Source organism: Musa acuminata, chromosome BXJ1-1, assembly GCF_036884655.1.
Source record: "Musa acuminata AAA Group cultivar baxijiao chromosome BXJ1-1, Cavendish_Baxijiao_AAA, whole genome shotgun sequence".
Taxonomy (NCBI): domain Eukaryota; kingdom Viridiplantae; phylum Streptophyta; class Magnoliopsida; order Zingiberales; family Musaceae; genus Musa; species Musa acuminata.
This window is the reverse complement of record NC_088327.1, coordinates 33,507,438-33,523,119: the sequence shown is the minus strand read 5'-3', so window position 1 is coordinate 33,523,119 and position 15,682 is coordinate 33,507,438. Positions and strand designations below refer to the sequence as shown.

General features: G+C 38.9%; 2 protein-coding genes across 2 annotated transcripts; one reads left to right on the top strand and one right to left on the bottom strand.

Moving 5' to 3' along the window:
• Positions 1–260: 260 nt before the first annotated feature.
• On the bottom strand, positions 261–2,578 carry LOC135587622 (pyruvate decarboxylase 1-like). The gene is made up of 6 exons (XM_065079242.1): positions 1,986–2,578; positions 1,738–1,901; positions 968–1,618; positions 766–883; positions 498–686; positions 261–431 (listed from the first exon to the last, which is right to left on the bottom strand). The coding sequence occupies exons 1-6, from the start codon at positions 2,502–2,504 to the stop codon at positions 261–263; spliced, it is 1,812 nt and encodes a 603-aa protein (XP_064935314.1). The 5' UTR covers positions 2,505–2,578.
• Positions 2,579–3,094: 516 nt separating this feature from the next.
• LOC103972906 (protein DOUBLE-STRAND BREAK FORMATION) lies at positions 3,095–10,428 on the top strand. Its single transcript, XM_018821185.2, has 5 exons — positions 3,095–3,157; positions 3,274–3,481; positions 4,358–4,501; positions 7,126–7,264; positions 9,900–10,428. The coding sequence occupies exons 1-5, from the start codon at positions 3,099–3,101 to the stop codon at positions 10,088–10,090; spliced, it is 741 nt and encodes a 246-aa protein (XP_018676730.2). The 5' UTR covers positions 3,095–3,098; the 3' UTR covers positions 10,091–10,428.
• The last annotated feature ends 5,254 nt before the right edge of the window (positions 10,429–15,682 follow it).

The window sequence follows — 15,682 nt, the reverse complement described above, 5'->3', positions numbered from 1 at the left end:
GGCTGAATGAATGCAAGAAACCATTTCAGAAACACATAATAATTTATATGCTAAAAGAGACATTTGCTTATTCACAATAAATCTGCAAAATGTTTTTCTTATTCCTGCTGGATTTGAATTGAAGTAGCAGCACAAAATGGTTAAAACTAGTCTGTGCAACATTTGGCTACCAACTTATACATGAAATCCCTAAAAGCACAAGAATAATAGTGGAGGAGAAGAAGCATTATTAGAAAGCGTTCATGACGATTGCCAATAGATCACTGGGGATTTGGTGGCCTACTGTTGGCAGCAGAAACCCTCGAGCCCCACTCCAGCAGTTCTTTGCTCGTGTCATCCTTGTGCACGACGACGTCAATGAAGCACAAGCAATCACTCTTCTCGTTGGTTGCCGTCTCGATTGCCTTCTTCAGCTCCTCCTCGCGTTGCACCTAAAACGGAACAGTCGGTTCTCTTCTGGAGAGATCATGCAATCGATCAGACGCCAACGAATTTACCTTTGTCGTCCAACATTTGCCTTCGCCGTTGTGGATGGAATCGACCAAGGCGGTGTAGTTCCAGTTCTTGATAACGTTGTATGGGCCATCATGTATTTCGACCTCGATGGTGTACCCTCCGTTGTTTATGAGGAATATGATGCTCTTCTGCTCGCACCGCAGCATGGTGGAAATGTCCTGCGCTGTTACCTGGGTCCAATGCAGAAGACCGAGCTCTTCGTAATCCCAAGTTTCATCAGCATCAGTGTTTCGCGTGCATTTATCGTACCTGAAAGCTTCCGTCACCGATGCAGGCAATGACACGCTTATCCTTGGCCGCCTGCGCGTATCCTAGTGTTGCTCCCACCGACCATCCGATGGAACCGTACTGCATTTGGAATTCATATCTACGACGATGGAAACATTAATCCGTGGGGTTTGCTGTTACTTGAGCGCATAAAAGATGAGAGCGGGTAGGAGGGGGGACTCACCCACATCCCTGTGGCAGATTCAGCTTCTGGCAGTTGAACCATGAGTCGCCGGTCTCCGCGATCACGGCCGTAGCGCTCGACAGCATGTTTTGGATGTGCTTGAACAGAATGTTCACCCTTAGTGGCTCGTCGGGTTGGCATTCGGGTGGTGCCCCCCTGGGCACGAAGATCCGGCTATAGTTTTCGTAGGCCGTCTTGTTGCAGTTGAGGCGTTTGGCCAGCGCCCGAAGGAAATCCTTCATAAGGATGCACCCGAACGCCGGCCCGTTGGCCACCACCACCCGGTCAGGCTGCACGATGATCGACTTCTCCTTCTTGAGGAGGAGGGAGTATCCCACGGAGCTGTAGTCATTGAAGATAGGCCCGGCGAAGACGTAGGCATCTGCGGACTCCACTATCTCGGCGCAGAAGGCAGTGCTGACGGCGCCCCAATAGGTGCCGATGAACCTCGGGTGGTGCTCTGGCACGAGCCCCTTCGCCGCCGGCATGACGGCGATCGCGTAGCCGCACGCGTCGGCTAATTCCACGAACGCCTTGCCTGCCTTGGCTACCCTGATCTTGGGGCCTCCGACCATGACCGGCTTCACAGCCTTGTTGAGGAACTCCGCTGCGGCTTCCACGGCCGCATCTAAGCCCATCTGATTGCTCAACCTGGAGAGCTCAACGACACCAGATCATTCACAGAGCACAAAAGTGATGACATGTCCAAACTAAGAAGGTTACCACTCCAGTGATTGATGCGGAACACTGGAGCAATAGAGATACTAGACCTGGGGGAGAGAAAGAAGGGAACGGGATCCCGGCTGAACGTGGGATGCGGAATGGCGGGAAGGTTACAGCTGATGCTGATATAGACGGGCTTGCTGTCCTTCATGGCGGTGGAGATGGCGGTGTCGAGGAGCTCGTGAGAGTTTTCGAGATTGTTCACCACCGCCTGCTTCGCCCACCCGAAAGGTCAACTCCGGGGCTCCGAATGGCGAAAGGTGAGACTCGGGGAAGATGGAGACGGAGGAAGTACCTGGTAACAAGTGACGGTCTGGAAGCAGCGCACCTCCTGGGAGAAGTCGGGGAGGCCAATGGTGTGGTGCAGGATCCTGTTGGTGCCGTAGTCGTTGGTGTTGGGCCCGCCGACGATGCAGATCAGGGGAAGGTTCTCGCTGTACGCGCCGGCGATGGCGTTGAGGACGCTGAGGCCGCCGACGGTGAAGGTGACGACGCAGGCGCCGACGCCACGGGAGCGGGCGTAGCCATCGGCGGCGTAGCCGGCGTTGAGCTCGTTGCAGCAGCCGATGAGGCGGAGGCCGGGCTCCGCGATGAGGTGGTCGAGGAGGGTGAGGTTGAAGTCCCCGGGCACGGCGAAGACGTCGGTGACGCCCAACTGGACGAGGCGACGGGCGAGGTGGCGCCCGAGGGTGGCATCCGAGGAACAGGCCACCGCAGACGGCGAGAGGGTGTGGCACGTCGCCGACGGCAGCCCGCCCACGTCGTTGCTCACTGGCTTCGCCACCCCGTCCACGGATCCCACTTTGGTCTCCATAAAGATGTCTCAGAGGCGGAACAATCCTTGCTGCCGAAGAGGAAGCGGAAGACCTACTTATAGAGGTTGATGTATCTGCCTCCGACCTTAAAGGCATCGATCAAGTCGCCGCCATACGCACCTCGGACGAGTGTGATGGAAGTAGGAACTCTCTTGCCGTAGCTTTGGTCTTGTGTTCCCGCATCAAAGGGAGGAAAGAGTGCGTGGCATTCCGCTAGCTATGTGGTGATTCCTCCGGGTCGTGAGGAACAGGCTATCTTGAATGCTTCTCTCTTTACGAGGAATGCATACTGGAACGCAAACTACAGAAAATTAGAATCCCTGCAGCCGTCTCAACCCTACATGTAATTGGAATCAACGATAGGCTTATATATATATATATATATATATATATATATATATAATATTGATGGGCCAGTGAAAGGATAGCGTCTTATTTGAATAGGCCGGAATCCGACCCGGCCTGGATAGGGTTCGGTCCAATGAATCTGAACCGGTGGATCAGGTAAGCATCGTGGCACACCGTGGTTGCTCACTCGTCCTATAAATACGCGCTCAACTCATGCCGCCATTTTGCTCGATCGCTGCGTTCCAATGTCCGACTCGATCTCAGAGAGCGTCGCTCTCGTCCGCTCTCAGCTCGAGAAACGAAGGTGCGCCTTTCGTAGACCCTCTCCTCGGCCTCAGCTGTTCCTCCGCTTGGCCTCCGCCGCCTCGATCGCCTCTTATCCCGACGCCTATGATCTCGATGACTTCTTTTCTCCGCCAGACTCGACGGACGAACCCTTCAGATCTTGGAATCGGTTCTGGTCGCGCGTGATGTGCAGTCGCTTCTCGAAACCAGGTCGGCCTTGCGGCAGCTCTTTCGATCCGAGGCCTTGTCGGTGATGGGAGGAATCTCGGGCATGACGGTGGATCGGAAGCTCAGCACCGTTCAGTTCTTCGTCTGGGCCTTTGCTCTTGTCGGGGATGTCGAGGTGAGCCTTGATCTTGTTGTTTATTTGGTTTGGGTGATTCAATTTTGATGTTGCCTCGTGTCCTTTTCTTCAAATGCTTTGGGTAGTTTCCTATTAGTAAAAAAGCTTTTGGGATGACGAAGATCTAGTTCTGTTAAGTTTCGTTGATTCCAGTGAATTAAATCGAAATAATAATTTTGCATTTTATTGTGGAGAACTGAATCTCTTTGCTTCTGATCTTGAATGATGTAAGTTTAAACTTGTCATCAGCTGGATGTGTTAGTTTAACTACCAGACTTTTTAGAATAGGATTTGATAGAATTGTATCAAGTTTGAGTAGTTCTTGATTTGATTCGACTGCAAAATTCCATTTTGCGTTGGTTGAAGTCATGAGAGAAGGCCACTTGCCTGTTGGATGACAAAGTTTCATCCAAATTTGAGTCGTCCTACCAATTTCTTATTAACCTGATTGGCTGACAAAGTTTCAATTAGGTAATTTACAGATATGCAATCTGGCATACTAGTATGATGGCTATCACATTGATCTTGTCTGTTGTCATGCAGATTATGTATTCATAAGGACCAATGTTAGATGATATTGGATGTTGTGACAGGGAGCTAATGAATAAATCTAGGGTCCTTAGTTTTTTGTACATGTATAAATAATTGTGGAATCGTGGGTTCATGTTTGAACCTGCTGGACTCATTTGATCATTCACTATTGCAGCTTTATCTGCAGAATCAACGTTCAATTTGGAACCTGCAGAACTCATTTTAACATTTAATATTGCATCTTTGGCTGCAGAATTGAACTAATTATCGGCATTTTTTTCTGAGCTTTATTTCACTAAAATTTGAAGATAAAGTAACTATTAACTAAATGTTTGCTTTTCTCAGAGTTGTTTGTTGCTCAAATATGAAGCTCTGGTTCTACGGGAGTCAAAGCATCTTAAAATTCATGGTCTAGAAGTTTCATATGAGGAATGGTTGACTTTTGCCAAGGACTCACTTGATAATGGATTTTACCCAGTTGCCATACAGGTACCACAGCTTGTCTTTTCTCATTAGTAATTACCATCTTTTTATTTTCTTGTGTGATTCTTTCTATGTGCCAATGTGCATCTTCTAGATTCACAATTTGTCACCCCCACCTTTAGCCCTCTAATTTCAGACTACCATTCATAATTCTGAAATGCTGATGAAATTTTACTGCTATAGTTTATTTTGGATCCCCATCATCTGGAAGATAAAGGGTTCTTGATTTTCATCAAAAATCAGTCATGGTCACATTTGTGTTCTTGGATGTTGGTTTCTTTCATTGCTTAATGTATGTGCTCTAGATCTTTTGATCTTCCTGACTTTCTGCAGTGGTCGTAGCTACAACTGCACTCTCCCTAGAAAATTCATTGTTTTATTTTTTGACTCCTAGTTACTAGCTACCATAATCATGCTCTTAGTTATTTGAGTTTTTCTTTCTTTACTTTATTCCTCCTTGATTGTTCTAACTGATTGTGCCGCTCGTACACTTTAAATTCTTAGGTGTCTCAGGATATAAAATGTGTAGATATACTTTCTACCAAGTAAGATGTGTAGAATATATTTGATTCATTAATTATTCTGTATGGCATCCACTATAGCTTGATGCGTTTTTATTTTGTTTTCTATATCTTAAATGACTACTATAAACAAAATTACAGCAATAGGAGTGTAAAAGATGTGCATGGATGCTTGTCTTTGATAATAAACATAAGCTAGTCTATTCTTTCCTAGTTTGCATCAAATGATGCTTCAGTGAGAAGTTCAAAAGATATTTTCGCTAAACGCAATATATGTTGGTTTGGATCAGCACAATGATTCTTGGAATTTGAATGTATAAAACAATTCTTAAGTTTAAGTCACTTCATTTTACTTATCTTTTTTTGGAAAATGGTCTTAGTGTAACTAATTTTGACTATTAATGTAATGCAATTCTTTATTAACATATGATGGCTATTCATTTGTACAATACTGGTTTATTGGAGGATGTTCATGGAATTTAATTAAGTTCTCAAATGAGAAATGTCTACCTACTTAGTATGATTTTTTAGTAGTTTCTTTCTCAGAATGCATATATCAGGAGTTAGCAGCTACTTATGAAAATGATTGGCAGACTAATCCTTGATGTTACATCATTTTCAGTTTCTTACACAACTAAATTTCCTTTAAGTTGATTTGATGTTTGAGTTCACACGGTACATAAAAAAATGATGTCAGAGTTTTTATTACCAAGCAAATTCCCTTGGTATAACTATCGAGTGTAACACCTTTTGGCAAATCATGCTATTCCCAATTTCACGTGATATTGGGTTGGATTACTATTATGCATATTCTGATGTTACACATGCTATAACTATTTGGTCTCGTGTTCATGATTCCATTAAAAATGTAGCTTAGACTTTTGATTACAAAAATGGAAGTCAATTGATTGTTATGAGTTCTAGTATTGACAAATCAGGTTGTATTCAGTGCTCGCTTTTCTGAAATCAGCATGTATTGTTCAGGGCACTTAAATAAGTCGAAGAATTTAAGTTAGGTTGTGGCAAGTTGGCAATTGATCCACCTTAGAAGTTACTCAATAGTCAATATAACAAGATATGTCATGTGGCAACTGATCCACCGTAGAAGTTACTCAATATAACAAGAGATGTCATATATATGTTGTATTATTTCACACAATATCATTTTGTGTGCACATATAGGGAGGGGAACTAGTACGCTAACCAGTTAGCCAACTTTGCTAGAGTTAATAAGTTTAATTTTTTTGCTGGAAAGACCATTGGTCCAAGGGCTTGTGCTCACTCCTTACTTTTTGATAGGCAAGGCATCGGTTGTTACAGAACTGTGAAGTAGTAAATTTATGTGTTTCTTTGGAAAAAAAAAGAAATCAGTTCTTCGCGAAGCCCTTAGCAGTTGTTAAATTGATACCTTGCAAAAATAAAGTCCTAATAGTTATGGGCTTGACACCCTGCTCAGAACTTGAGTGGCCATCCTGCTTGCAGGTTAGAGTAGACAAAGTAAAGAAAAATACAATTTTGTTATGAAAATTCTAAGATGATTTTCTGTATAATGTTAAACTACTTTTAGAAAATAGATTCAATCTAGATCCTAGAATCTAATGCTTCACTGGAACTTAAGAATTTTCTTTAGCATCCAAGAACTTATATCAGAAAATACATCCATTCATCAATTTTTAGAACTTGAATGTGTTAGTTGTTTTAATTCTTTCTTTCTCCTAATACACTCCTGCTTTTAAGGACTCGTCGTTATGAATCATTCTTTAGTATACTCTGATATGGAATGAATAACTAGTTTAATTATGTCACTCTAAAGGTATCAAGGTTCACACCAACCAATTCAGAGAACATTATGATTGTTTTTTCTATTATTTTACTGAGTTGTCATTTGTGTATAAGGCTTAATGTATATGAGGACTTCTTTTAGCTCAAAGTTGTTGCTTCACCATGCTTATGAATGATCCACATGGGTGCTAAAGTGGGTTCATTTTTTTTTCCAACAATTACCTTGTTAATTCCATTTAATAATATTGATCTCTAATTATCTGAGTACACATTATAGGATTATCATAAGTAGTCTGAAACATCATCTTTTCTCATCTCATTTCATAGGGTTTTGAAAGGGCACTTCATTGCTTCCAAACCGAAAAAATTGAAGATCCAGAGTTTATGTCATCCGAGGATGCACATATTATCAAGTATATAAAAAAACTGAAAGATGTTGCAGCATCATTAATTGCATCATGTTCTGGTATGTGTCTTATTTGGCTAGAACTGAACTACTTGAAAGAGATTAGCATATTCTTGCTTAACCATCATTAAAACTCTATGAAAATGAAAAAGATGAAAAAGTAATTGAAGTGGCTTCAAGAATATTAGTTTTATAATACAGTCATACAGAAGCTGGAACAGATACTGTCACCTGTAGCATCAGATTGATATTGTACATGATAAATTTGTGTGTATACTGAATAAAACAATAGGAGCTAAACAGCCAAGCAAGTGCAATTACATTTTTGGCATAAGGCATGCCACTAGAACGCATGCCTTAAATCAGTCATTAACCTATAACCTCAGTGCAGATATACAAGCTTATAAAATAATTATCTTATACCTCTTGGCACAGATATACAAGCTTATAAAATTATGCTTGTGATGAACTAGGCCTAAATAGAGGGTGAAACTTTGTGTCATGATAAGGTTACTGCATTGTGGTCTATCTAACAGATATGAGCAGGATCAGGCTACGTAGATCAGTCCTTCTCAAGGCCTGCATTGGCGGGAGCCTTGTACAATAAGCATTTTTTTGATGACATGGCAATATAATGAGAAAGATTGAGCAACTTATTGGAGCTAGAGCAAATTCATAAAGACCAGTGGCATTTGACCCACTTTACTATGAAGTAGGGAAGAAGGCATGATAATCATTCAAAAATATGGAGAAAATAGGCTAGGTCAAGGGCCAACAAAACAATCTTTAATGAGCAAATAGGCAATAAGGAGAGCTTTCAGTGTTACTTCATGGTGGTGTCAATCAAAGATTCAATAATGTGATTACTTACTGTTTCATGAGTTGTATCAATAATATTCATTCTAGTTCTTAATATTCTCTCTAATTTTTCTCTATCTTGGTCATCCTCATCTCTCTTCTTTCTACTCCTTTGAGGTGTCTTTTTCCTAGAGGAAACAAGACACTCGATGTGTGGCTTTACATTCTATCAATAATCATAACAGAGTCCCAACATATCATGCAGAAGCTTCCAGAGAAGGACAAATAAAACAAAACTTTGAAAGAGAAGGGTCCGCTAGGACTAATTATTTAAGTTAACAGTATTTATATTATATTTCTTGCAAATTGAATTTTTTGATCTAGTTACGAATAAAACAATGTGGATTTCTTATGGCAAAAAAAAGTTGATCAAATGTGCTTAAGCAACTCCTGGACATCAGAGTGATGAATATTAGTTTATTGTTGATTAAAGTCAGCATGAGATATAAAAGGAACACACGGACGCAAACACACACATGTGATAACGTAATCCAACAACTTGGTCATTGCGTGATGAGGGACACTCAACAAAAGTATATCATCGATCACAATCAGTTAATTTTAAAAGGAGTATCTTGTCCGTTCAAGATTGGTGCCTTGATCAAATACCTAATGTTGTAACTAGATATCTAAAAGCACTTATATATTTTTTAACAATAGTAATTATTACAAAAAAAAATTATATTATTCTGAACCAATCTGAAAACATTAATTTAGGGGAGAAACTAATTCTGTTGGAGAGAGGACCAAAATATGAGTGGGAATCTTGCCTTTGCATTTTTAGGATTATTTGTTTTTTCATTTATTAAAGCAGAGTACTCTGTGAGAAATAAAAATTAATGTTTCTGTTGGAGAAACATTAATTTTTTTATTTTTTCAGTCATATATCCAATCCAATTGGATATTGGATTGATTCTACTATTGCGATTGAGGCTGCTTGATGCTTTAGGGCGCATCTAAACTCACATGGAGCCTGCCTTCTCCTTTGCTCTTTCCAGCTTGTGTCTTAGTATCCGCCCCTTCGAAGTCCTCTGGTGGGATACAGTAATAAGACAGTAAGTGCAGCTGAGCGCCTTTTCCTCGCTACAATATATGGACACTCCATTTAGTGCTATAGGGCGAAGCGGGACATGTTTGACCTCACGCCTAACCAGTGTCAGGTCGAACGAGCCCCCTAGTTCTAGTTTTAAGACCGGAACATTAGCAACATTGGATTAGGATGAATATTTAAAAAGCGCTATATTATAGGCTTTTCTAGGGAATTCATCCTATTTTTAACCTTATAAACTACTATGTGTCCTTGCAATGATAAAATTATGGTGCCTACTGAGATAAATAGCTTGTGTTGGTCAAGGGAAATCTTTGTATTATCTGGTGTAAGTTGCTTAAATTAACAACAATAATCATTGTGCTAGTTATACTAAGTTTTGTGCATCATCTAGTCAATCTTCAAAATCATATTTTAGTTCTCAACAAAATGTGGATGAGTAATATAATTAAATTACTAGCAATGAATGAACATGATTATGCAAACTCAATTTATGATTAATTATAAGATCATATTTTTGGATAGAATTTCTGTATCAATTTGTAAATAACAGGATCCTATTGTATAGTAATTATTCAGGGATGGTTATTATCTAATTGGCTTTATGCAATCTACTTATATATTTAAAATTGATACAAATGGGTGTTGCAGTAGAGTGTGAATGCTTCTATGATTCTGCAGTCATATAGTTCTACTTTTCATAAAGCTTAATGTCTTAAATTTCTAGCTGGTTTTGTAGATTTAGGTGAAAGATATTTCTGCTAATATCTGAATTTTGGGGCAAACCAGTTCAGACGCAGTCTGCAGAATATTTGAAAAGAAAAGGCACACAAGAAAATATATGCATTTCGTGCTCAAGTAGGACAAATCATGTAGCCAGTTCGATGTTCAGATGCGGTATAAAGAAAAGGAACATGCAAAAGCTGCAAAGAAGTCAAGGTCTGCCCAAGGAAATAGGGTTAACTGGTAAAAAGTTTTGATTGCCTTTTAAAGCAAAGTTCTGAAGCTCAACGTCAGCGCGTTTTGACCAACATTTTGCATGTTTTCAGTAGAATTTGATAAAAACTTCTTTGCATTGTAAAGGCATTTAGTTCTAGGTTAACTTGGTCAGAAATCATTCGGAGTAGGATGGCATGTTAGTTCTTTGTCTTTGCTTTATGTGGACTTCATTGCTGTTGAAATTGGCATTGTACAACAGTCTGTATCGTTGCTTGAAGATTCACAAAGGGACCAAGTTGCTATGTTTTCTGGATTCCGAAGGGGAAGTGGCCACTTACTGATAGTTTTATTGTGCTTGAGTCTATTCCCTCGGGAAATGGCCACTGCTGCTAGTAAGATGGATGGCTTGGTGATATTACTGTAGTGGTATTTGTCTGCAGTGTATCTAATCCTCTTGATTCAGAGTGGGCATCATATATGTATGTTGATAATCTTAGCCGTTGCAGCTACTTACTGGACTCATCTATGACTGTGGCCTACATTTTCGGCTTGCGACATGCTGGGGTTCTAATGATATATATAAGGGTGGTAATTTGTTGCAATTTTTGATGATAATGATCCACTCTGACCCTCTGGTAGATCTTAGTATAGCAGCTGATCAGATGGCTGAATTAGGCAAACTTATGCTGTGGAGCTCTCAATTTCCTATTGATGTTAGTGATTGAGATCGAACTGACTGATGGTTAGTATCATATGGATTTCTATTTTGGACTTCTCTGGTCTTAGAAAGCAATATCTTTTTCATTACCTGTTCAAAATTTCAAAGACCCATTCCTTTTATTTTTTCTCCTTATAATTACTGCACTGAGAACTTTACCTCCTCCTCTCTTTACCTAACCTCCATAGGGATTGTGGCTTTGCTTTGTCAAAAGAAAAAAAAAAGGGAAGGTTCAATCATTGATGTTTGCTTCATGCTCATCCTGGCTCATAAATCATAAGTTATTTTAGTTGATGAAGAAGTCTATCTAGGTTTCAGAATTGAGGTTTTGATTCAGTAAAATTTGAAATCAGAATCAAATCGGCTCCGAACGGTTCTGGTTTCGAACTTCATATATTTTAATTTTAATTTTTAATTTTTATTTTCTTAAAATGCTCCTTCAATTAAATATTTATTAAATTATTAGAAGGGACACATTCTTCATTTGCAGGGGCATTTGATCATTTAGATTTTTTTTTTATCAGTTCAAAACTGAACTATCATAATTCGATTTTGACTTGATTGAACCACTGACTCGATTTGATTTTGATTCATGATAATTCATTAGGAAGTTGTAGAATTTAATCTTGTGTTTACCACATATGATTTGTAGAAAAATAAAAAGAAATTTTAAAGTATTCTGCTGATGATTATTCTGCAGGAGTTTGTGGTGTCGAGAGTCTCTCAGATTGATATCGCACAAAGAAAGAAAGGATCAATTGAAGGCTAATACCCTATCTTGTGAGTTTCCCTACCCATATATATATGTGCCTTGTAATCTTCATTCCAACGCTGCTAATGTATTAATGGTCTTCCTACAAGCACGCCATCCTTGCAGCTTTTAACTTCGTTCTTCTTTATAAATGATTTCTTGTGGAATTTAATCGCAGAACCGAAATGATGATTTATTAGTTGAGAAGGCAATCTTGTAATATATATATATATATATATATATATATATATATATATATATATATATATATATATATATATATATATATATATATATATATTTCAAGTCCACATGATAGCATCCTTTTCTTGATCCTCAACTCTTTAACCCATGACAAAAAAAAAAAAATTTTAATGTTATGAATGTTGTTTCAAATTATCAACCATAAATTTACCTCCCAAATTGGATCTGTTTCGTCATCAAATTCTGTAAGAAGGTCATACATATTATAATGTAGTCGTAATGCATCTTAGCTCTCCTTTGGTATTAATCATGTCTTTCTTTTGAGAATGCTGACGTTCAAAGAAGATTAGGTAGACTCTTCCAAATAATAATAATAATAATAATAATAATTTTATATTTAGATTATGATGAAAATGATATCGAAATAGCAATCATTTATGGTGCATAGGGAAACCTAATGGATTAGAGTAATCCATTTTTTGTTATTTGATTTATATTTATGCAACAATCTAATTAGTTAGTTCATTTGTAAGGCTCCGTCAATGTAGAATTTGGGAAGGATCGATGTGCATAAGTCACATACATAAATCAATTGAAATATTTCTCATGTCAAAGGCTCCTCATGGCCTAATAGTTGTGACCTCTATCCATTCTTGTATAAATACCCCCTCTCCTCGACCTTTCCTCAAACCCTTGCCAACTTGTGTAACTCAGCTGAGCAACTCTCCACATGCCTTCATCCACCTTCCCCCTCTCCCTACTTTGACTTGCACCTTAAGGATGGCAAAAGTATGGAAGCATCCATAAAGCTCAGGAGGGATAGCGCCATTGATGACAAGGAAAGACCTGGGATTGCTCTTTCATCTGCTGCGCTATCTATCCTGAGTTCCATGGGCTCTTCCTGCTCTCACAGACCGGCATTCCATATGTTGATCTCTTCTCGTCTTGCTTCTTTCTTCTCCCTTCGGTCTACTCTGCAACTTCCACTTGTTGATTCTGTCGCAGTGAATCTCTCTACCCCTTTTTTGTTTCTCTCTTTTTTTTTTTGTTCTGGTCTCCTACTTTCTTAATTCATCCTCATTGTTGCTGCTGTTATTCAATTTTGGGGACTACGGTCCATTTTCTCATTCGTGAAACTTTAGGCTTATGGCACCAGAGCATGTCAGTCTCTGTTCTTCGTTGGAAGGTACCAAGCTAACCTTTTTTTTATCTTCTTTTGGGATGAATGTAGCAAGCTAGCTCAGATATTATGCTCAAGACATATTATATTCCATCACTACTGTTAGTATTTCCTTCATGATGCTCCATTTATTGTCTCCATAAATTCTTCATCTAATTCCCTGATACGAAAATAATTAATTAATGCAAGGCATGTACTGAAACTTTATCCTATTGACTCTTAGACAGCTAAGTTGCAGCTTTTCCATGGTTTAGCCTCTTGAGGTACTCGAGATGTTGGAATTAGACTTGGTTACATATGAGCATATTTGATCTAGACTAGTGATTGGACTTGTAATCTGTCTGTCTGTCTGTCTATCTGTCTGTCTGTCATGGACTCAGCATTTTTTCATCGCTTAATCCACCCATATACAGATGAAGTTGTGGTTCTGCTATTTATACTTTGTTCATGTCAGTCACATAAAAAAAAAAAAAGAGAGAGAAAAATCATACACCAACGAGATTAAGTTGGTGCAACTCAGAAAGTGTGCATCCAGTAAGTTACTGTCTGCAGCTCCAAGAACAGGAATATCAGAATAAAGAACAAAAGAAAGCCACATGCCTTGTTGCTGGGATCGATGAGGAGGTTGCAAATTGGAATTGATATCAGCACAGTGGATGGCAGCCATTAAATGATGGGCCACAAATGTCTGCACATAGGCAGATAGCTGTGCTATCTCCTGCTGCACAAACCCTGTGAACTTGGCAGACCCTAGTGCACATTAATGAACTGCCATCCTTTTATTGTCATCACATGGATCCCAATGGGTCAGGGCACTACTAACATGCCAATATTCCGTGGCAAGAACTGTCACAAAACACTGTAAAACTCCATGTCCTGGTTGCAGAGCAGACTCTGCATTCCTGAAAGATACATAAAGCAGCATCTCCATGTGAGCAGAGAGATGGCCAGGCATATGTACCTGAAACATGCAAGATATGGAGTAGCATCGAGGTGGTGCTGCTGCTGCTGTCCCATTGCTTCTTCGATACCTCTGCATTATGCTGCAACATAATTGCTCCCAGGTCCATTTTAGGGTCTCGTTCTTCATAACATCGATAAGAGCTCATGCGGTGCTTATCTCAGATGAGAGGAAGCATCCTCTTATATCTGCTTCCTGTGCTGTGTTTGTTTCTTTCTCAACACAGGATTGTTTGTCCACATACCAACAGCCTCTTGTTTTGTTCAGTAAATTGTCTGCAGAAATCCATGTGCTTCTCCATAGCTGAGCTCTTGTTTTGTTCAGTAATTTGTCTGCAGTAGTCCGTGTGCTTCACCGTGGCCAAGTTGGTCACTGCTATTTAGTGGATGCATATTATGGTAACACAGTATGAGACAACAAAATTACATAAAGAAGCAACCAAAAAAAGTCAAATGGTAGCAGAATCCATTTTCCTGTAGCTACTGACAAATAAAACACCAATAGAGAAACTATCTCTGATTTGCCACAAAAGTTCACATTTATAGTGGAATCACCAAGAATGCAATCCATGCCCCCTGAGTATCACTCATCACAGGTGCTCACCTGAAATCTGGAGGCAGTCTCATTGTGGGCACAATTCTTATCGATTGCGGAGGTTGCAAATAGTAAGAGATTAGTTGATTGCTACTGTAAAACTTCAGGAATTACATGTTGAAAATTCATAATTAATCAGCTATTCATTCATACAACTTGAGCTTAAACTTTTGGGTTACATGGTGCAAGCCATGTTTGATCCAAGTTATTGACCTATTTGGATGTAGGATATTAGGTCATCAAATGAAATCACTCGGAGATAGTTAACTTCTCTCCATCATTTTGAAACCTCAGATGTGAGCTTCATGACACACAAGGAGACAGCATCAATGACGAGGCAGGAGAATTGAATTGATGCGGGTAGAAATGAGTTGGTCGTCTTTATATCTTTATATCATTTATATTTTTTACTCACTCGTTTAGCTCTCATGGCATGCTAAAATTGAGTTTTAATCAAATTGATCCGAATTAACATTTATCAAACTTATTATGCGGAAAAATTATTATAGTGGAATAATTTTTTTTCCTGTGTATCAAAATGGGTTATTCATCAAAATATCAATTTGTTACTAAAAGCAAATATTAATCAAAGTGTAGAACAATGAATCAATCACAAAGTGATACATTGAATTTTTATATAAAAATTTAATGTGAGAAAAACCATTAGACCGTAGTCCACTTCAAACTTCTACTATCATAAATAATGATAACATGTTTACGATAAGTCTTTTCTAGAATAACTAGAGGATTACAAAAATATCAAGAACGCATATCTTAACTCAACAATAGTATAAAACCTTCCAAAGAACATGAGAAAAATATTTGTCTCTTGAGAACAATCTTCCAAAATTGGAAACCTAGTTGATGATCCTCTTTGTTTATTATTTTATATCAAAAGCATAAAACATTTCAACAAACATCAAGTATGTCATAATAATTTGAGTCATAATATGATGTTATCATGATTTTAAACAAGTATGGCAAAGTTAGAAATATTTGTAAAAAAAATATTTTGTTTTGTGTTAATTTGTTTCCCTCATACTAAATAACAAAGATGAATTTTAATAATCAATTGTATAAATGAGTAAACTAAAAAGTCAAATATAATCAAAATCTAAGAAGATAAAATTGATATTTCATTAAAATATCTTAAATATTTGGTTTGCCTACTTTGACATTACAATCACTTAAATTTCAAGATGAGCAAATTCTAATGCTCTAAGAG